The sequence below is a fragment of the Babylonia areolata genome, chromosome 11 (genome assembly GCF_041734735.1).
Source record: "Babylonia areolata isolate BAREFJ2019XMU chromosome 11, ASM4173473v1, whole genome shotgun sequence".
NCBI classification, from domain to species: Eukaryota; Metazoa; Mollusca; class Gastropoda; order Neogastropoda; family Buccinidae; genus Babylonia; species Babylonia areolata.
The window spans coordinates 32,003,992-32,025,685 of NC_134886.1; the positions used below are offsets into that span (position 1 = coordinate 32,003,992).

Here is a 21,694-nt window from a genome sequence, read left to right on the forward strand (position 1 = left end):
CATCACACTCCATCCTCCCTATCTCCCTGTCAAAGGACAAACACGTCACACTGCATCCTCCCTATCTCCCTGTCAAAGGACAAAGACGCCACACTCCGTCCTCCCTATCTCCCTGTCAAAGGACAAAGACACCACACTCCATCCTCCCTATCTCCCTGTCAAAGGACAAACACATCACACTCCGTCCTCCCTATCTCCCTGTCAAAGGACAAAGACGTCACAATCTATCCTCCCTATCTCCCTGTCAAAGGACAAAGACGTCACAATCTATCCTCCCTATCTCCCTGTCAAAGGACAAACACGTCACACTCCATCCTCCCTATCTCCCTGTCAAAGGACAAACACGTCACACTCCATCCTCCCTATCTCCCTGTCAAAGGACAAAGACATCACGCTCCATCCTCCCTATCTCCCTGTCAAAGGACAAAGACATCACGCTCCATCCTCCCTATCTCCCTGTCAAAGGACAAAGACATCACACTCCATCCTCCCTATCTCCCTGTCAAAAGGACAAACACGTCACACTCCATCCTCCCTATCTCCCTGTCAAAGGACAAAGACATCACACTCCATCCTCCCTATCTCCCTGTCAAAGGACAAAGACATCACACTCCATCCTCCCTATCTCCCTGTCAAAGGACAAACACGTCACACTCCATCTTCCCTATCTCCCTGTCAAAGGACAAAGACATCACACTCCATCCTCCCTATCTCCCTGTCAAAGGGACAAAGACATCACACTCCATCCTCCCTATCTCCCTGTCAAAGGACAAAGACATCACACTCCATCCTCCCTATCTCCCTGTCAAAGGGACAAAGACATCACACTCCATCCTCCCTATCTCCCTGTCAAAGGACAAAGACGCCACACTCCGTCCTCCCTATCTCTCTGTCAAAGGACAAAGACACCACACTCCATCCTCCCTATCTCCCTGTCAAAGGACAAACACATCACACTCCGTCCTCCCTATCTCCCTGTCAAAGGACAAAGACGTCACAATCTATCCTCCCTATCTCCCTGTCAAAGGACAAAGACTTCACACTCCGTCCTCCCTATCTCCCTGTCAAAGGACAAAGACGTCACACTCCGTCCTCCCTATCTCCCTGTCAAAGGACAAAGACGTCATACTCCATCCTCCCTATCTCCCTGTCAAAGGACAAAGATGACACACTCCATCCTCCCTATCTCCCTGTCAAAGGACAAAGACGTCACACTCCGTCCTTTCTATCTCCATGTCAAAGGACAAAGACATCACACTCCGTCCTCCCTATCTCCCTGTCAAAGGACAAAGACGTCACACTCCGTCCTCCCTATCTCCCTGTCAAAGGACAAAGACGTCATACTCCATCCTCCCTATCTCCCTGTCAAAGGACAAAGATGACACACTCCATCCTCCCTATCTCCCTGTCAAAGGACAAAGACGTCACACTCCGTCCTCTCTATCTCCATGTCAAAGGACAAAGACGTCACACTCCGTCCTCCCTATCTCCCTGTCAATGGACAAAGACGTCACACTCCATCCTTCCTATCTCCCTGTCAAAGGACAAAGACGTCACACTCTATCCTCCCTGTCTCCCTGTCAAAGGACAAAGATGTCACACTTCATCCTCCCTATCTCCGTGTCAAAGGACAAAGACGTCACACTCCAACCTCCCTATCTCCCTGTCAAAGGACAAACATGTCACACTCCGTCCTCCCTATCTCCCTGTCAAAGGACAAACACGTCACAATCTATCCTCCCTATCTCCCTGTCAAAGGACAAAGACGTCACACTCCATCCTCCCTATCTCCCTGTCAAAGGACAAAGACGTCACACTCCGTCCTCCCTATCTCCCTGTCAAAGGACAAAGACGTCACACTCCATCCTCCCTATCTCCCTGTCAAAGGACAAACACGTCACACTCTGTCCTCCCTATCTCCCTGTCAAAGGACAAACACATCACACTCCAAGACGAGTTTATTGTCCAAACATAGGTATAGAAATTGATTGTTCGTCATGTGTAAACATTAAAATAAAGTGTAAATGAGATAAAGCTGAGTAGTCAGTAAGTTACCAGGAAGCTGAGAAAGTGTATACATTGTAATTATATTTTAATGTATACACTATCTCATACACACACACACACACACACACACATGCACACACACACACAGAGGAGATATGGCGATGATGAAGCTTCTCTCGTTACTTAAGATTTGACACAATTCTTCATGTTCATAGATTAACTAATTTAAATTGATCGTGTTCCTCACTGAATTCCCAGGGTCTACCATCCCTATCTCTCTGTTACAACACAGCCCATGAAAAACACAATAGGTATTAAAAATTTGTGTTTCACGCGTTTGGCTCAGTCATGCATGCGTGTGAGTGAACGCACATTGATTTTTCTCCGCACAAGATTTAGCACTGTATAAATACATTATATATAATCATTCTTTTTACTCCACACAAGAGAAAAGAGATGAAGTTTCTCTTATTACAGAGTTTTGTTTTGACACAACTCTTCGCAGTCATTGATGAACTGATTTAAATCTATCGTATTACTCTTTCCATTATGTCCACTACCATCTCATGATTTTTTTTTTTCTTTTTCATGTACTCCCTTTTTTCTCTCTTCTTCTCTGACCACCAACAACAACAAAACAAAAAGCACTCTGACATGTTCTGCAACATTTCTGAAGTTTGGAAAGAGTACAGTGTGTGTTACAGTAAAACACACTGATATCTTTAACTCTAGCTGCAGATGTTTTTTGTATAAAGATGACTATGTTACTACATGCTGTTGGTCTTTGGTATTCCTTTTTTCTTTCTTTTTTTGGGTGGTGCGGGGGGTGGGGTGGGGGGGTTGCAGTTTACATTTTCAATGCAAGAAAATGCTTATTGTAAGGGCTATCCACCCAATAGAAAATGAGAGATTCCCATCCTTGCAAAAGCCCACACAAGACAAGAAACCAAAAGCTTTTGGATCATTGTCTCATTAATCAAAATGGCTAAAGCAACGCAAGTCAACAAATAAGTGTTTAGATTCGTCATAGTTTTTTTTCCATGTTGTTGTACCTTGCACATTTGCCTTCCAAGCAGGTTCTGATTTTTAGTACTTAGTGCACATTTGCCAACATTCATTCACAAATGATTTTACTTTTAGTGTATAATGTTCTCTTTCTCATACTACCACTGACAGAAAGGTTACTTTTTTGTTGCTCTGTGTGCATGTGTGCATGCATGTTTATGTGTAGAGTGAGTGAGTGAGTGAGTGAGAGAGAGAGAAAGTGTGTGTGTGTGTGTGTGTGTTGTGTTGTGTTGTGTTGTGTTGTGTGTGTGTGTGTGTGTGTGTGTTGTGTTGTGTTGTGTGTGTGTGTGTGTGTGTGTGTGCGTAAGTGTAAGTGTAAGTGTGTGTGTATATATGTATGTCTGTGTTCTTTTCTATATGAAAAAACAAAACAAAAAAACCCACTTTATTTTGCTTTCTTGTATGTTTTATATATATGTCAGCATACACTTTTTCTTCTTTTCTGTAAGTCCATTGTATTATGATGAAATGATAAAATGTCATTAAAACAAAAGTTAAAAAAAAAAAAAGAGAAAGATCCAAGGCCAAAAGCCCCACCTCATGATATCCCCCACCACACTCTTGTTGCCGTAGTTGTTGACAATCACCTCCACCAGCTGAGCCATAGGGGACACCAGATGTTCAAAATGCTTCAGCATCTGGGCAATCTTCAGACTGGCGCCTGTGGCACACAAAGCAAACATATCGTTCTCATCCCCAATGAACAAAAAATCAGTCAATCAATCAACTGAGTGAACAAGAGCAAACCAATTTAAATGAATATTTTAAAAAGTTCTCTTTTTTTTTCTTCAAAAGAACAACAAAAAGTTTATTTCATATTGATATTGTGTATTCACTGACATGTACAGCAGCACTTTCTTGGCAACTTATCTCACATTTTTGATAAAACAGAAAAGGCTACTTGTCCCCAAAAACACATTCAGAGAACCAAATTCATATTCAATCCAGCAATCCCCCACAACCCCCCCCCCCCAGTATAAAGTACCCCCCACCCCCACTCCACCACCCCTGCATCCCCTTCGCCCCCCCCCCCCCCCCCCATCCCCCCCCCCCCCCAAAAAAAAAGAAAGAAGCTTTAACCATTTGGCAACACAAGTGTAAAGTTTGACAAAAGAAATACAATTCACAAATCTTCTCCCATATTTTGCTTCTGTAATGTTTAATTAAACTCCCATTTAACCCCCCACCCCCACCCACCCCATTCACAAAATTTCACTCATTAAGAGCAAGACTAACATTTAACAAAACCCCATTCACATAGCTTCACACTCCAGAGCGTTACTATAACATTTAACAAAACCCACACTCAGAGCAAGACTGTAACATTTAACAAAACCAGCCCCATCACCCCATTCACAAAGCTTCACTCACTCAGAGCGTTACTGTAACACTTAACAAAACCACCCCATTCACAAAGCTTCACTCACTCAGAGCGTTACTGTAACATTTAACAAAACCACCCCATTCACAAAGCTTCACTCACTCAAAGCGTTACTGTAACATTTAACAAAACCACCCCATTCACAAAGCTTCACTCACTCAAAGTGTTACTGTAACATTTAACAAAACCACCCCATTCACAAAGCTTCACTCACTCAGAGCGTTACTGTAACATTTAACAAAACCACCCCATTCACAAAGCTTCACTCACTCAAAGCGTTACTGTAACATTTAACACAACCACCCCATTCACAAAGCTTCACTCACTCAAAGCGTTACTGTAACACTTAACAAAACCACCCCATTCACAAAGCTTCACTCACTCAGAGCGTTACTGTAACACTTAACAAAACCACCCCATTCACAAAGCTTCACTCACTCAAAGCGTTACTGTAACACTTAACAAAACCACCCCATTCACAAAGCTTCACTCACTCAAAGCGTGGTTGTAACGTTTGACCAGAGCACCGATCCCGTGACAGATGGCGTCCCGCGTTTCCTTGCAGCGGGCACTGGCCACGGAAGGGTTCTCCAGCAGTTTGTACAGGCAGGAAGACACCATGCTGTCGTGACAATCACCATCATTATCATTATTGCATATGAAACAACCCACAGCTTCAAGAGAGTTCAGTAGAAAATTCCACTTTCGAAGTAAAACAAAAACACTTACAGACAGAAAAAAGAAAAGAAGAAAAGGGTGGCACTGCACTATGACAATGTGCTTTCTTTTTCCCTATGGAGAGCAGCACATTTTTCACACAGAGAATTCTGTTGTGAGAAAAAAGTAATACAATACAATAATCATAGTCATTGTTGCCTACTGCCCACGACCACCTGACCGCACATGGCCTTATCTGGGTTCAAAACATTGTTGAATCTGATTCCTGAAAAGAAACACGGTAAAGATAATTAGGTACAAGTACAGCTTTATTCACGCACAGGGTGTGTGGAGGACCTGCAGTGTACAGCTGCCTTCATCGTGGAGACTGGGGCATCCATCTGATGAACGTGAAGAAGAGTAACTCTGCAACGGCGCCTCATAGTCATACAAATAAGTGTAAATTATCCTTATTATTATGATTAATTCCTCTAGTTCTGACCTGACAAAGTCCTCCTGAGGGACTGGGGGAGGTCACAAACAAGAAGACGACTAATTCTGCCACGGCGCCTCATAGCCATACAAATAAGTGCACATTATCATCATTATTATTATAATTAATTCCTCTAGTTCTGACCTGACAAAGTCCTCCTCGGGGATGGGGGGATCCCACAGCTTGTGGAGGTGGAGCTGCAGCATGTGCACCAGCGTCTGCACCCCCTCCTCCCTCTCCCTGTCCCAGTCCATCCCACTCTTTGTCTGCTGCTTCGCCGCCCTCCCACGACCCTGTCACAGTCAACATGCACTATCTCTCTCTCTCTCTCTCGTGTGTGTGCGTGTGTGTGTGTGTGTGTGTGTGTGTGTGTGTGTGTGTGTGTGTGTGTGTGTGGTGTCTCTCCAGATGTTTCTGTTTCTTTCCTGTTAATAAATGCTTTCATTATACGCTGACATAGTCATAATCCTCAAGAAACCATTTTCCAGCACATTTGTTATGGCTGAGAATCACAAGGAAAATGAAGAAGGGTGTATTGATAGGTACCATGACACATAAAAACAAAACAAAAATAACATAAAATCGTTTAAAAAATGTTTGTAAGTGTCCATTATCAGGGTTCATACAGGTTTCTAATCACAAAAATGAAAACCCCTTTAAAAACTTTTAAAACCCAAAAGCCCATAAACATTGTAGATGAAAGACACTGTATTTTGTGTGCTGGCTTAATCCCTTGAATGAATCATCGTCTGCTACATAGGTGAGAACCACAATTTCAGTTGGAAGGATTCTTCCAAGATCTTTCTTTTTTTTCTTTTTTTTATAATCATTTTGCTTTAAACTTAGATTTCAGGCGAACATTTTTCTGCTGTGCTTTATCAGTCATTGACAGAAACAATGCTTTTGGGTTTTTCGGTAAAGAGAGTCATAACTGAAAGCTTTAACATATTTGAGTCTTTTTTTTTTATAGAAAAAATGTTAATAAACACAGAGGCATGCCATCTTTTTTTTTAAATAAAATTTCTGAACCAAACTTGCATACTGATAATGTTTCACTGACTGACTTTAAAAAAAAATCTGATATAGCTATTGCTGAAAGTATCTAACATACAGGGATTGTATGTATACAATATATACATATCGAATAAAAGCTAGTTTCTGTTTGCATATTTCTTGTCATTGCTGCTGTGTGCACATGTCAAATGACTGGTATAGGGACAGGCCCGGCGCTTCCTTTTTGAGGAAGTGCCTGGGTTTTTTCCAATGTACGTTTTATTTACCTGTCCACTAGCTGAGTTGGCAGCATCAGCAGCATTGACTTGAAGTTGTGTACCTCGTAAATGGAGAGAGTTACCACACTTTACTATTTGCAGCACTGACTTGAAATTGCATACCTTGTGAATGGAGAGTTTCCACACTTTACTATTTCAGTATTTGTTATACATATTCATACAGGCCAAGAAAAACAGCAAACAAAACAAACCAAAACATTGAAAAAAATCTCTGTTCCACAGACTGACCTTCTTCACCATGATGGGGTTGGCCTGACACGCCTCTGCTTCCCACATCTCGATGAACTGACACAGGAGGTACAGGGTCATCTTCACCGCCATCATGTGCCGCTGCCGCGACTCCGCCGGAATGTCCACATCCTCCAGCACCGCCGACAGTGCAGACTGGAGCAGTTTGCACACTGCACAAGGAAATCAGCTGTTATTGCAAGATACTAAACATCAGATACAATGATCACAGCACGGTGAGCACTAATGAACAAGTGCACCAACAATCTGCACACCGCACAACCGGGAAATGAGCTACTAAACATCAGATGCAATGATCACAGCACAAATGAACACCAACAATCTGCACACTGCACAACAAGGAAATGAACTGTTACTGCAAGATACTAAACATCAGATACAATGACAACAGCACCAATAAACACCAACAAACTGCACACAGCACAACCAGGAAATAAGCTGTTATTGCATCCTCCAGCACCGCCAACAGTGCAGACAGGAGCAGTTTGCACAGTGCACAACCAGGAAATGAGGTGTTGCAAGATACTGAACATCAGTATACACAGAGATGCCAACCCCTGTCAAGTGTATTTAGGAAATTTGGTAGGAACATTTAGAATTTGGATGGAACACTCGGACTTCAAGCCACATCAGCAAACCAGCACAGACAGTGTTTGACCAAGACACAACTTGATTTAGCCACGTTCTCTCTTGTTTGGACAAACGATTAAGCTGATTGGTCCGCTCAATACTGTTTCAATGTAAACACACATGCGATTAGCTGAGCATCATCACATGAGACCAAGGTTAGCAGTGACTCCCCTGGCCTCGTGATTGATAAGTCTAGAGCATCTGGGTAATGTCAGGAAAGGAAAGCATGTGACCATGTTATGTAATCGAAAATAAACTCGTCAGAACAATTTTGACACTGGCATAACATCAGAACAAACTGTGATCGAGCGCAATAAAACATGGCAAAATCGTAACAGTTGGCATCTCTGTGTTATTGTAAGGTACTAAACATCAGCATACAGGCATCAAAATGCCCTTGAGTCCAATCCTCTGAAGAAGGCAGGGGGTCTAGAAGCCACCTATGCCTCAATGGGGGCTGAATAGAAATTTAAAATCAGAGTATTTACAGGCCTTTCCTGGAAGCATTTTACTCATTCTAATGGGTTAAAATCCACAGGCCATAGCGCTCCTTCTCCTCTTTACCCTTTTCACCAAAAGTGAGTATTTTCCAGCACTGCCATTCATTGCTGCAACCACTGTCATTACACGCGTCCAAATCTCAACAGATGATGGAAGATATTATAGCGATTAAATACTGATAAAAATGGTGCCAACGCTTGTTTGCAGGAAGTGCACAAGAACAGATTGAGCCGTTTAAGAATACCAATATGTACAGAAACAGAACAAGAGATCGCACTCCACAAAAATAATGGCAGTATTGTACTGTATTACTCTTTTCGTCATAACAGATTTCTCTGCGAAATTCGGGCTGCTCTCCCCTAGAAGAGCATGTCACTACACTGAGAGCACCACCCATTTTTTTGTATTTTTTCCTGCATGCATTTTTTTTATGTTTTCCTACCGAAGTGGATTTTTCTACAGAATTTTGCCAGGGACAACCCTTTTGTTGCTGTGGGTTATTTTATGTGTGCTAAGTGCATGCTGCACACGGGACCTCAGTTTATCGTCTCATCCAAATGACTAGCATCCAGACCACCACTCAAGGTCTAGTGGAGGGGGAGAAAATACTGGTGACTCTGCTGGGATTCGAACCAGAATGCTCAGATTCTCTTGCTTCCTAGGCAGACGCATTACCTCTAGGCCATCACTCCATCCAGTCCCCCAATACTCTGAAATTAGCAGATCCATGGATCATTCTGACGCCTGGATACAATGACAACAGCACCAATGAAGAAGTGCACCAACAATCTGCACACTGCACAATGAGGAAATGAAGTGTTATTGCAAGATACTAAACATCAGATACAATGACAACAGCACCAATGAACAAGTGCACCAACAATCTGCACACTGCACAACCAGGCAATGAAGTGTTTTCGCAAGATACTAAACATCAGATACAACAACAACAGCACCAATGAACAAGTGCACCAAACCATCCAGCAGCACACTGGACCTTATGAAGATCTGCTGACGTCGGATATGAAAAAAAAGTTCCACTGGTTTGTCGACATAACAGTCCTATGGCCTTGCTAAAACAATCCTCCAAGAAACTGTTGAGGGAGGGAAATGGACGGTAAGGCTGAAAACATTATGGACTGACAACATTGCAGGGTGGACAGAAAAAGGAGACCCTGGCTTTGACACAACTGACACACCTGGTGGAATCTGGTGAAGACTGCCCCAATGACTCTTCATAGATTTGAGGGAGAAGAAAAAAATAGAAGAAAAAGTCACAGACATCACATCAGAATGAACAGTCATACCCCCGAAAACGGAGTATGGCTGCTGACATGGCGGGGTAAAAACAGTCATACACGTAAAAGCCCACTTGTGTACATACAAGTGAACTTGGGAGATGCAGCCCTTGAATGCAGAAGAAGAAGAGAACAGTCATAACAACACAGCCCTTTACAAAGGTGGGAATGACCAAAGTTTATTATATATTGAAAAAGTTTGTGGGTGGGGTACACTGGCCACTTTACCAAAGAGTTTATCTTATTTGTTAGTACTAAAGTGAAACAATATAGGATGAGAAAAATTTCCCCAAAAGCCAAAATGGAAATTCATAGACATAATATGAAATACCTCCCCATCCATGGCCTTAGTTGTTGGAAATGTCTGAATTTAGTTTTATTTCAATTGTCGAGTTGCTACATGCAAGTGCATGTGTGACAAAATAGTGTGTGTGCGTGTGCATGCACACCCTATTTTCATGCATTCTGAATTGTACAGACACAAGTGTGTGCCTTCATGTGTTGCATTATATGTGCCTATCAGTGGGAATGTAAAGCAGATGGGCATGACCATGTCATGTGCATGGATGTGTGCACATATAGATAATATGTATATTTATGATGGGGTGAGGGGGGTAATGTGCATTTAACGGTTGGAGTGAGACACACTGATGGGATTTCTCTCAGCTAACAGAATCAAATCCTTATACATACTAAACAATGTATATATGCATACATATGATACACATTCACAATTCATCCTAAAAAATCAGTGACAAAAGTTCATATCTAACAGGAAAAGACCACTGCGATTCATCCAGGAGCACATATATGGAAAGAGAAGTAGAGGAAGCTTAGGAAATTGAGAGCTAGATGACTAATTCCAGCTTTGAAATCAAATGATCATAAGATCATTCTCTTTTCCTTTTTTTCATACTTTAGTCTAAACTGAGGCTTAATAATCAACAACTGTGCATTCTCTTAATTCACTTTGGACAATGGAACGCTATAGCGTTCCTGACTTAAAGCAGCGTTCCGGACTGATGGAACGCTATAGCGGTTTCAACAATTAAAATTTTTTCCATACTTTCCTCATGGGGTAGCATAAAAATCGCAGCTACACCAGGCATTGTGAACATGTCAAGGGTCGAATGTAAAGTTTCTACACGAGGTTCCGTAACTGTACACTCGATGGCCAGCCGTTGACCTCAACACCCCACATGACAAGCTAATCTGCATACATATCAAAAATGGCATCGCAGGCCATCCAAGTGGAAATTTTTGGAGCAAACTAGATCACGACAGTGGCTTTTTACTGCTGCTGAAGTGATTGAAATGCTTTAAACTGAAGATTTCGACATTGATGAGGATGATGAAGACGTTGAATAAAGTATCTGCAGTGAAAAAAGCTACCAGCAAGAAGGTACTGACAGTGACTCAGCTTCTGAGGGCTGTGAAGAGAGGGAGGGGCCTGGCCGTACACACTACGTGAGGAGAGGGGTCAGTGGGTCAAGTACAGTGAGTTTCATTCAGTTACTTTGTGTTTTGTATTTTTTGTGATTTTTTTCCTAACCCTAACAAATGGGTCATCTGTAGGGAAAAGCAAGGGAGAATATTTGTCTGGAGTGAGTGAAGTGACTGAGAAAAAACATGTGAAACGATGTTACTGCTATCAGTGATAAGAGACAAAATTAAAAGCTTTGCAAACCACAAACCTGAATCACCTTCTTTAAGACTTTTCATAACTTACATCAACAGGCCATTTTATGTTTTTCTTTTCTTTTTTTTTAACATGTGAACATTTTCTTTACTAAAATTGCTAAAAAAAAAAAAAAAAAAGAAGAAGAAAAAAAGAAAATCATGATTCATTTTGTAGACCCACCTCTCAAAAGAGCAAGCCATGCCTCCTCCACAAGTTCATTGTCCAGATCTCGTCGTACACTGTAAACAAAAACATGGACCATGTGTATGAATGTGTAGGAATATACTCTACAGTCTAACCTCGACTCCAGATGTTACTGTTTTCAATTTACATCTTTGTGTGCATGTGTGTGCATGTGTTTACATGTGTATGGATAGGTGTTTGTGAGCATGACTTATAACAGTGCACATGTGCATACCCATGTGAATGTAGGCCAATCATGAAAGTAAACAGGAGTGTGTATAACAGAAAGAAAGAAAAGGTTCTGTTTACATCAATATGCACTTTCATTACATTTCTATTGGAAAAAAAGAAAGAAAGAAAAAAAGGTTATCAACAAATGAAATGGATTTCAAACTTACACAAGCACACTGAAGACAGTGTCAAAGTGATCCACAGCAGCAAAAGGCTTGTTCCGGCATGCTTGCTTGAATTCTGTGACACAGGAAAAAATGGTTGTTAATATTGTGTCCACAAAGTTTCATGGCCGTATCTGACAGTTCAGTTCTTATCTACTGATCCAATACAGATGTTAATAATAATAATAATAATGGGCATTTATGGCGCCTAATCTTACCAAAGCCCTAAGCGCTCACAAAAACAAAAATACGTATAGGACAAGTACGCTGGGATGAAACAGCACAGGCATCAAGGGACAGTCACCACTTCCACCACGATTTTGCCATTCTCTTACAACAGACGTACACGCAGAAGGGACACACAAACTGGAGAGGAATGAAACAGAGATGTTAATCAGGATGTGAAACGAGTAGTTTTAAGAGAAGATTTGAAGGATGACAGAGAAACCAAACTGCGAAGGGAAAGAGGGAGTTTATTCCACGGGGCCTGGAAAGAGAATGAGCGTTGGCCCGCGGTCTTGGTATTAAAGCGCGGGATACGGAGAAGGTGAGTGTCAGATATTAAATTTACTGAGTAATAAATGTTATCCTGAATAACATAAAATTGGGAATATTATGAGCTTTAACTTCAACCCAATCATCAACTTAAAACAAAGTCCTGTGACATTTTGAATGTGAAGAAAATATTACCACATTTTATCAAGTTAACAACGATGTAAATTGAAATATCTACAGGTTGTGTGCAAACATTAACATGTGTATTTGTGTACATATATGCAGACATGTTGTGAGGTGTGTGCACATTTATAATGCATGTGCATGCATGTGTGTGACTGTGAACTGAATGTGATTCAGTGGAAAAGCCAGCATGTGTATGATAGAAAGAAATAAGTAGTTATGTGTACATTTGTATTTTTATGTGGGTATGTGTGTGAATAAATGAGAGACTATGTATGTGTCATTGTGTGTGTGTTTGGGGGGGGGGGGGGGGCTAAGGGGGGCGTGTGTTAGTGTATATGTGTATACAATGTGTGTATGCACAAGTGCATACATTACCAATATTTCTAACTATAAGTATAAGAAAATGTATGAGTGTCAGCTTGAGCATTGCATGTAAATGTGCTTACACAGCTGCAAGTCTGTGAATTGTGAGTTTGAGAAGAAAAAAAAAGGAAATAAATGGGTAAACTTACTGAATAAGAACCAATCAATTAGTTAATAACAATAATGATAATAACAAATGAATGAATGAACTTTATGTGGGGTGTGTAAAAATTTCCATACCCACAACAAACACACACACAAATAATGAGACAGAAACAAATGCAGACAACACATACACACATGTATACACACACACATGCGAAAATAAATATCAATATTATCACATGAATGCATCATTATGTGTGTGTGTTTTCCCCATAGTCATAATCACCTTGCACAGCAGCTGGGATACGGCTACGGCTGTGCACCTCTTCAACAGTGTACTGGTTCACAGAGGTTTTTCTCAGCAGGTCATCCCGTGACACCGGGATCAGGAACTCACAAGTCATGTTGTTCTCTGAATCGTCAACACCTGTAGAAATTAAAATGTTTGAAATTTGTTCATACTCAAACTGCATGAAAAATAATCACATTAAAGTGTTGAAATCAATGATTTTTTTTTTCTTAATCCTACACAAGAGCTACTGTGTAAATTCATTTGAATCGTTACTTTCCAAGTGCAAGCACATGTATGCACACACACACACACACACACGGCACAAACATGCATACACGCAGTATACATTCACATAGATGAACAAATATTTACCTCCCCTCACTTCTCCATAAAAAATGTTTACCTGCATAAAATATTATTATGATAACCAACATTTTGATGTACAGTTCTCACTTATTCAGCTATTCCCAGAGCAATGGATGTTTTTTCAATTGTTTATGTTTTGCTGTCATAATACCTATTGCTAACTTTCTTAGTTTCTAGCACTTCTTATTCTACCTTTGTTTTATTTTCATTATTCTCCATTTCATAATTTTCTTTTTGTTGTTAAATAACTCGAATCGAATCCTCTAAATGTAGAATTACATTAAACAATAATATCTAAAATGCACACACACACACACACTTTACATGCAAAGAAAGAAAGAAAGAGATATATATATATATATAAGTGTAGTCTGTGACCAAGCTGCCAGGTGGCAGCAAAAATTCAGATTTTTATTTTTTTGTTTAACAAAAGAGGTGTTGGTTTTCAACTTTGTTTATTTTAAATACACACACACACACACACACACACACACACACACACACACACACACAATGTGCATGCATCACAGTTCAAACCAAAGCACTGGCATGTAATTTATTGTTTCAGTAGTCAAATTTCAATGTGTGTGTGTGTGTATGTGTGTGTGTGTCACTGTGTGTCTGTGCATGTTTATATTTGTCTGCACACACACATACACACACATTTGTAATAATACTCAGTATAGATCTATAGATCTAGAAGCATCATGGGGGAGGGGAAGTGAGTTTTATGCTGCAAAGTCATCAAATCACAATCATATATTTATGTTATGTCTTGAATCATGTACTGATGCAGGCATTCATGTACAAAACCGTACATAATAATGCACACACACACTCTCTCTCTCTGTTTCTCTCTCTTTTTCTCAGGTTTTACCTTTTCCCTAGATAGCAATGTAATGCATACACACACACTGACCAGAACATTTATATGGGTATACATTAAGATATAGAACATTGAACTATCAATTGCCTATAAAGACAGGACGAATTCATGGAACTGAAAGAAATGAAAGATTGTGCACAAAATGTGATATAAATGATCTTGGTGATGAGTTCCATTACATATCTCAATGAGTTTTTTTCTGCCATCATAGAAAACATTTGTTAAAGCCATATCACAAGAGAAACTTGAACACTATGAAGTTCTCGCAATTGCTTTTTGACAAAGAATAAGTCAGCTTTATTGAAACTGTCTAATTTTATAAAAATTATCATGCAACATTTTTGAAAAATTACTTTTTGCTTGACTAGATTTCAATACACTCTGGGTTGGTTATTGTTCATGCAGTTTGTATTATTTTATACTGGGCGTTTTTGTGTTCAGATAATAATCCAAACACAGCATTGTTTCATTTACTTAATTACAAGTCCGTCATGATTCATGTACTGCTGTGTAACATTACCATATGCATTGTCACCATGTATTGTTTGCATTTTAACCATTTTGTTGTTTTGGGAGAGGGGGGGGGGGCGGTGTTTGTTGTTTTTCTTTCCATGTGCCCCCGCGAGGAATTTTGGGAATAAAAATCTCTTGACACACAAATTTTCACACACACACACACACACACACACAGACAGGCAAAATCCACAATTTTCCCCTCAAGACGGAATGAGTAGTGTTCACACGGTGTGAACACACACACACACACACACACACAGTGACATACACAAACACACGAAGTACACAAGCGCGTGTGCGACCTTCTCCAAGTCCCATTAACCTTACGTTTTCTACCAAATCATTACTAGAGTAGCAGTAAAGTGCAAATCTGCATGATTATGAATCTGATAAGAAAATGAAATATGAAAACCAAATACGCCAAAACCGGAAAGCTTTGTCAGAAAAGCCTTGGATCATTCGCCGACTGCGAGGCGAAAAATACAAATTACACATCATAGGGCTTCCACACACACACAGTGAATGAGAGGCCTTAATAACAAGAGAATATGACATTTTTACATGCAATACAAGTACCGAGTAATACTGTATAACCTTACCAACTCTCCAATACTTTTATCGAAACAACAAAAGCAACTTTCTTCAAAAAAGGCCGCGCCTGTTCAAAACTGTCGAGCAACAACCAATCACAACCAAGAAAAAATTCTGCTCGGTAATACTGCGGTGTGCTTGATTAAGGCCCTTTGATTGGGCTCAAAGAGAATGGTTGACGAGATAGAGCCCACTGGTCTGATTTTTAGATTGGCTGGCAGAGCTGCCTAAGTTAAGCATGCTGTTTTGTTCCCACTCAGTGAATCAAAAACTCCTCGTGTGTGCGCACTGCAAATGCTGAATTAAAATCAGTATCGTGTAGATATGAAAATTAGCGATTGTCCCAAGATTTTCTCGTTACTTGTCTTATCTATCCCAACCAAGGGTTAGATGATGCAGCTTGGCGGCTTGACGTGGATTCCAGGGGGGGTTACCCAGAATCGGGCAGTCATATTGTTAGAACCGAGTACAGCAGCGAGGAAAACACTGTTTTGATGACCTGGGTGTTGCCATCAGTGGAGTGCCACATGGTACTGTTCTAAACCCCCACAAGTTCAGTTCAGTTACTCAAGGCGGCGGCACAGTGTTTGGACATTTTTTTAAAATCCATATACGCTACACCACACGTACTCAGCAGATGACTGACCAACAACGTATTCTAACGCCCTTAGACAGGCCTTGAAAATGTGGTTTAATTACACATGTGGATTAATCATCAAATTGATTAATAGATGAATTAGATAAATAATGTAAAAATGAAATAAAAGACAAGAAAGCAAACAGATAAAGAAGCTAGTGTTGGGCCTGTGTGAATTATTATTTGTGTTTTCATATATCTGTGAGACTGCATATTTGTTGCATACCTGTTGTGCGTATGTATGTGTCCGTGTGTTTATTTACATTTATTTATTATTATTGTCATTGTTATTCTATTCTTTTTTAGTCCCCCGCATCATTCTTATATTAGTATAAATGACCTCAGTCCACGCAGACCAGCTCAAGTCAAGAACCATGCAGTTTGTTTGTAGATGACGGGTCATTGCAGGCTGAGCTTGCGTGCTGGGTATTTTTCCCAGAGAGTCGTCACTGTATGGAATGGCCTCCCTGATAGTGTGGTGACTGCCCCATCAGTAAACGCCTTTAAAAACAGACTGGACACGCATTGGAAGAGCCTGCCTACACTGTACGACCCAGCCTGTCACCATTAATATGCCACGCATGCTGCATAATAAGTGGGAGTTATTTTCTGGATCGGTGAACAGGCCGGTTAGGCCTTCAACACCGCAATATACAAGTACAAGTATAGTCTGTTGAAAAACTTGTCACAATTGAATAACGACTGCAAACTACTCCAAGAGGATCTGACCACTCTAGCCAAATGGAAAGAAACTCAGTTGGGGAGTGCAGTTCCACCCACAAAAAAAGTAAGATCCTAACTTACTCCGTCACGGTCGCGATAGGACTGAAGCCTGTGACCTTTGATTACCATCTATAGAGGGCCAAAACATCATCGGCTACCTACTTTGGAGTTGACCTCAATGAAGAACAGAGCTGGAACTCCCATGTGGATGAAATCACAATGAAGGCCAACAATATGATATGATTCTTTCGGCGAAATTTCAACTGAAACCGCAAGCACTGAGAGAAATGAAAACGGTCGAACGCCAATCACACCCCAGTGCGTCCTCATTTTGAGTTTTTCTGCGCAGTCGGGTATCTTCACAGCAAGGATATGACTGAGAAGTAAGAGGCCATTCAAAGGAGAGCATCAGTCCCAGCAATTATGTCACCAATTGCTACAAATGACGTGACATCATCAGTAGCGTCACAGCTATGCTGAAAGAACTAAAGTGAGATTCACCTGAGGCGCTGAGGAAAAAGTGTCAACTATATCCCGAGTAATATATGTTCTTGTCAGAAGATCACGTGTTCGATTCACTCTTATTCACTACTGAGTAAAATTCAAACATTCATACACATTTTCACTGACTCAGTCCTCAGTCTTAACAAACTCTGAATTCCCTCTTTTTGTTTATTTAACTATATATGATTCAATTTTATTCAATATTTAAACCATTTCAGTTCTTGCTCTATCAATTACCTCGTTCCCACCAGGGATCGAGTAGGTGATCACACACCTTACCATCTCATATAGAAAAGGAAAGAAAACAACTAATCATTTCATCAAGTTTCCCCTCTCGGAAGTTATTCAGGTGACTTCATTTACCTGTGAACATGTCATGGAAAAGTTGGAGTGGTAGGATGTCCCCTTGTGCCCCAGTGTTGGCCTTCGGGGTGAGGCTGTGTGTGCCTGAAAGAGTCCAGTTTGACTTGTAGGGTGATGAGGGCTTCACCTCTGGCAGACTGCAGAGATCGAATTTGATGTTGTGAAGATGCAGAGTTAGTTCCTCTTCCAGTTCTTCTTCAGCATGTGAGTCATGTAATTTTCTGCCAGTCTTGTGTTGTAAGCCTGTGGCTGTTGTTAGCTTTGGTTTGTTGTAGTTGGCCGTGTCGCCTTGATCTGTGTTGACTGCTGTGTGGACCAGCACACTTTAGCCCAGTGGTTCAGTTTTCCATTCAGTCAAGTTTCAGTTATGCACACACTCAAACATATAACATTCTACTTGTATGATCATTTAGTTTATTTAGCGTGCCATGTACGCAGCCATACTGTTTTCCGGGTGTGCATGGTGGGGGTGTTCTAGTTTCCATAAACCACTGAATGCTGACATGGATTACAGGATCTTTAACATGCGTATTTGATCTTGTGCGTGTACACACGAAGGGGGCTCAGGCATTAGCGGGTCTGCACATATGTTGACCTGGGAGATCCGAAAAATCTCCACCCTTAACCCACCAGGTGCGACATGGATCGAACACCGGAAACTCGGAACTGCACACGAGCTGTGCCAAATGCTGGGCAACTTCTGGGCTTGTGTTTCCCCATAGTCCTTGCACGTGGGTGTGGACAGTTTCAGTTTCAGTTTCAGTAGCTCAAGGAGGTGTCACTGCGTTCGGACAAAACCATATACGCTACACCACATCTGCCAAGCAGATGCCTGACCAGCAGCGTAACCCAACGCGCTTAGGCCTTGAGAAAAAAAAAACCGGGGGAATAAATAATAGATAAGCTGACATAAATGAATAAATAAATAAATAAATAATAATTATAATATAGAAAAAGGTAGTAGTAATAATAATAATAATACTAATAAAATGATAATAATAAAAAATAAATAAATAAATAAGACAACAATGGTGATAAATAAGCGAATAAAAGTAAAACATGAAGACACACATTCACACGTACACCCACACATGCGTAACAGAAATGCACCAAACATGCAGTTTCACAGATATGAAAGCACAGTCAAATACATATAAACGTACATGAGCTCCAACACACACACACACACACACACACACACACACACACACACACATTACCTTGCACCTCCTCTACCCCCCTCATCCACACACTTATTTCTAGTCTACGTATCGCAGCTTCCACGGCACACACACACACACACACAGATGAACACTTACTTGTACAAGCACACACACATACGCCCGTATCTCCCACCCCCAACCCCACACACATATATACAAAGATATATATATATACGTTCCAATATCCTGTTGCTCCCACAGTGTAGGCATGCATACACTCACATACCTCATCCTCTACCCCACCTCCCCCCGCACTCCCACCTCCCCTCACACACACACACACACACACACACGTACACAGATCTCTCCTGACACTTGTGTACACTTACACTCTCGCGCATTCACAAACGCACTCAAAAGCACAGACCCACACATACACACAAACACACACATACACACACGCACAGAGGCTGCCACTGACTGGCCGCAAGAGGGATGGGAAAAGATCTCTGATGCCAAGAACGTGGCGTCTAGTGTGTTGCTCAGTCTATTGTATTTGGAAAGGCCCACAGAGACTCTGTTCCGTTTTGAAGAAATTTGCGCAATGTTGGTTTGGAAATGATGCCGATATTTGTTTGATTTGCAAAGCATCGTGCTCTACCTTTCATGTTAGACTTGCGGCCGCTCCCTCTCTCTGCTTTTATTTCTTTGAGGCGATCGATGGTGTGATGGCCTTGTACCTGTTCTTTTTGGTATTCTTTGACTTTTCTGAGGATTTCCGATTTTCCTAGATGTAGGCCGCTCGTTGGTGTTGCGTTACCAGCAAGTCTGTCAGCTCGCTCATTTCCCTCAACACCTGCATGTCCCGGGCAGTATGACCATGTGAGTTTTTTAATCTGAAAGTTGCGCATTGCCTCATGCCACTCTGGGCTTCCCATTCCGTTTTCAATTTTCTGTATGAGGTTCATTGAGTCGGTTAGAATCATGGTTGGTTTCCGGGCGTATGGATGGACGATAGCCACTGGAGGGCATGTGTCGCAGCTTCAACTTCCATCGTTAGGCTGGAGGTTGTGACTTTGTAGGCAGCATTCTCTTCCCAAATTGTTTTTCCATTTTGTTTCGCAGTGAATCCCCAACCAGACTGGTCTTTGGTGACTGAGCCATCTGTGTATATGATGATGTCCTCTTCTTTACTGTTTTCTTCTATGAGTAGCTTCACTTCCGCATCAGTTTTGCCCTCTGGCCATTCCCGACAATGTCTTCCTAGAGTGGGTGAAATGACTGTGTTGAATAGATGGTTGAGGTTTTCGGGGTTTTTCTCCCATTCTTTTGTTTCTTTCAGGTCTTGTAGTCGGCATACTAGCTGGATTGTGTCTTCTGCTTGCCCCATCCATGATCTTCCTCGTCCTAGACGGCTGCCTTTTGGTTCTTTGACTGCGTCATGCAGTGGGTTTTGAGGGTTTTCTAATGCTTTGAAGTAGGTCTTGACCTGTTCTAACTTGTTTCTGGCCTGCACTGAAGGAAGGTCAAGCAGGTATCGCATGGTTTCTGTGGGCGTGTCTTTTGTTGTTCCAAGGATCAGCCTCATAGCTTCATTTTGTACTCTTTCTAATTTTAGGAGGTTGCTTTGAGACGGTGTTGTTAGCCCAAGTCCGTAGTCGATCACACTGAGGACGAGTGATTGGTATAGCAGGAAGAGGTGGCGTTGTTCAATTCCTTTGGTTGCCATTGCTTTTAAGACTGAAAGGCCCTTTTTGCATTTGAGAACAGTATTTTCCGTATGTTTTCTGAAGGTCAGCATCCTGTCGAAGCGTATTCCTAGGTAGCGTAGGCATTCAGTTTTCTCAATTTGAATCCCATCGAATGACACAGAAGGTGGTGATTTACTCGCGGTTTTGTTGTTGAGGGTGCACAGCAACGTTTGGGCTTTCGCTGGATTGATGGAAGATCCTGTGTCTTTGCACCATTGAGCAATATTGTTTAGTTGTTTCTGGACGGCTTTAGTTCTTTCCTGAGCATCTTTCGAAGTTTTGAAGACCAGGCCATCATCCGCAAGGGTAAGCACCCGAGCAATTCCATTGTTAAGTCTGCAAGGCCCTTCGTGTAGATATTGTAGAGGACAGGAGAGAGCGGAGACCCTTGTGGCAGTCCCATGGATAGTTTAGAAGGTGCAGACATCCAATCTCCGAGGCGTAGGACGACGGTTCTTTCCTCAAGCGCTGCTGCTATACATCTTGTCAGTGTCAAACTTACTCCATACCTTAGTAGCAGCTCCATGAGGTGCGCAAACTGGACTTTATTGTAGGCATCTTCAAGGTCACTTGCTACTGCTAGTGTTTCTTCTTTTCTTTGAAATCCTTCATACACCTCATATGCAAAAGCAGCTGCATTTTCCCGTGTGGACTTGCCTGTTCTGTAACCACCTTGATTTGAAGGGAGAATGTGCCTGTGTTCAAGATCCCTTGCAAGTTTCCTGGCTATCATGCGTTCCATGAGCTTTCCAGCAATGTTTTGCATGGTTAGGATCCGGTAGCCGCTTACCTGACGATGGTCCTTTCCTGGTTTTGGTATGGTTTGGAGAGCAGCAACTGATGCTGGTTGGGACCGCTTGTCGTATAGATCCCACACATGTGCTGCCGTGCCTGCCCAGTTTGAAGTCACCTGCCAGTGTG

The 21,694-nt window shown here is 41.6% G+C and overlaps 1 protein-coding gene across 3 annotated transcripts in view; it reads right to left on the reverse strand.

The window, feature by feature from the left end:
- Positions 1 to 18,057, reverse strand: part of LOC143287658 (condensin complex subunit 1-like) — a 62,808-nt gene extending 44,751 nt beyond the window's left edge. For 2 of the 3 annotated variants that reach the window (XM_076595811.1, XM_076595809.1), the window contains exons 1-8: positions 17,860 to 18,057; positions 13,268 to 13,408; positions 11,836 to 11,908; positions 11,435 to 11,493; positions 7,124 to 7,296; positions 5,748 to 5,896; positions 4,948 to 5,075; positions 3,610 to 3,733 (exon numbers count right to left, since the gene is read on the reverse strand). In XM_076595811.1, the coding sequence (XP_076451926.1) occupies positions 3,610 to 3,733; positions 4,948 to 5,075; positions 5,748 to 5,896; positions 7,124 to 7,296; positions 11,435 to 11,493; positions 11,836 to 11,908; positions 13,268 to 13,408; positions 17,860 to 17,869 (857 nt within the window). In that variant the 5' untranslated portion in view covers positions 17,870 to 18,057. Of the gene's footprint in view, positions 1 to 3,609; positions 3,734 to 4,947; positions 5,076 to 5,747; positions 5,897 to 7,123; positions 7,297 to 11,434; positions 11,494 to 11,835; positions 11,909 to 13,267; positions 13,409 to 15,640; positions 15,701 to 17,859 lie in introns of those variants that run through there. The other variant, XM_076595812.1, reaches the window with a different exon arrangement.
- Between the last annotated feature and the right edge of the window lie 3,637 nt (positions 18,058 to 21,694).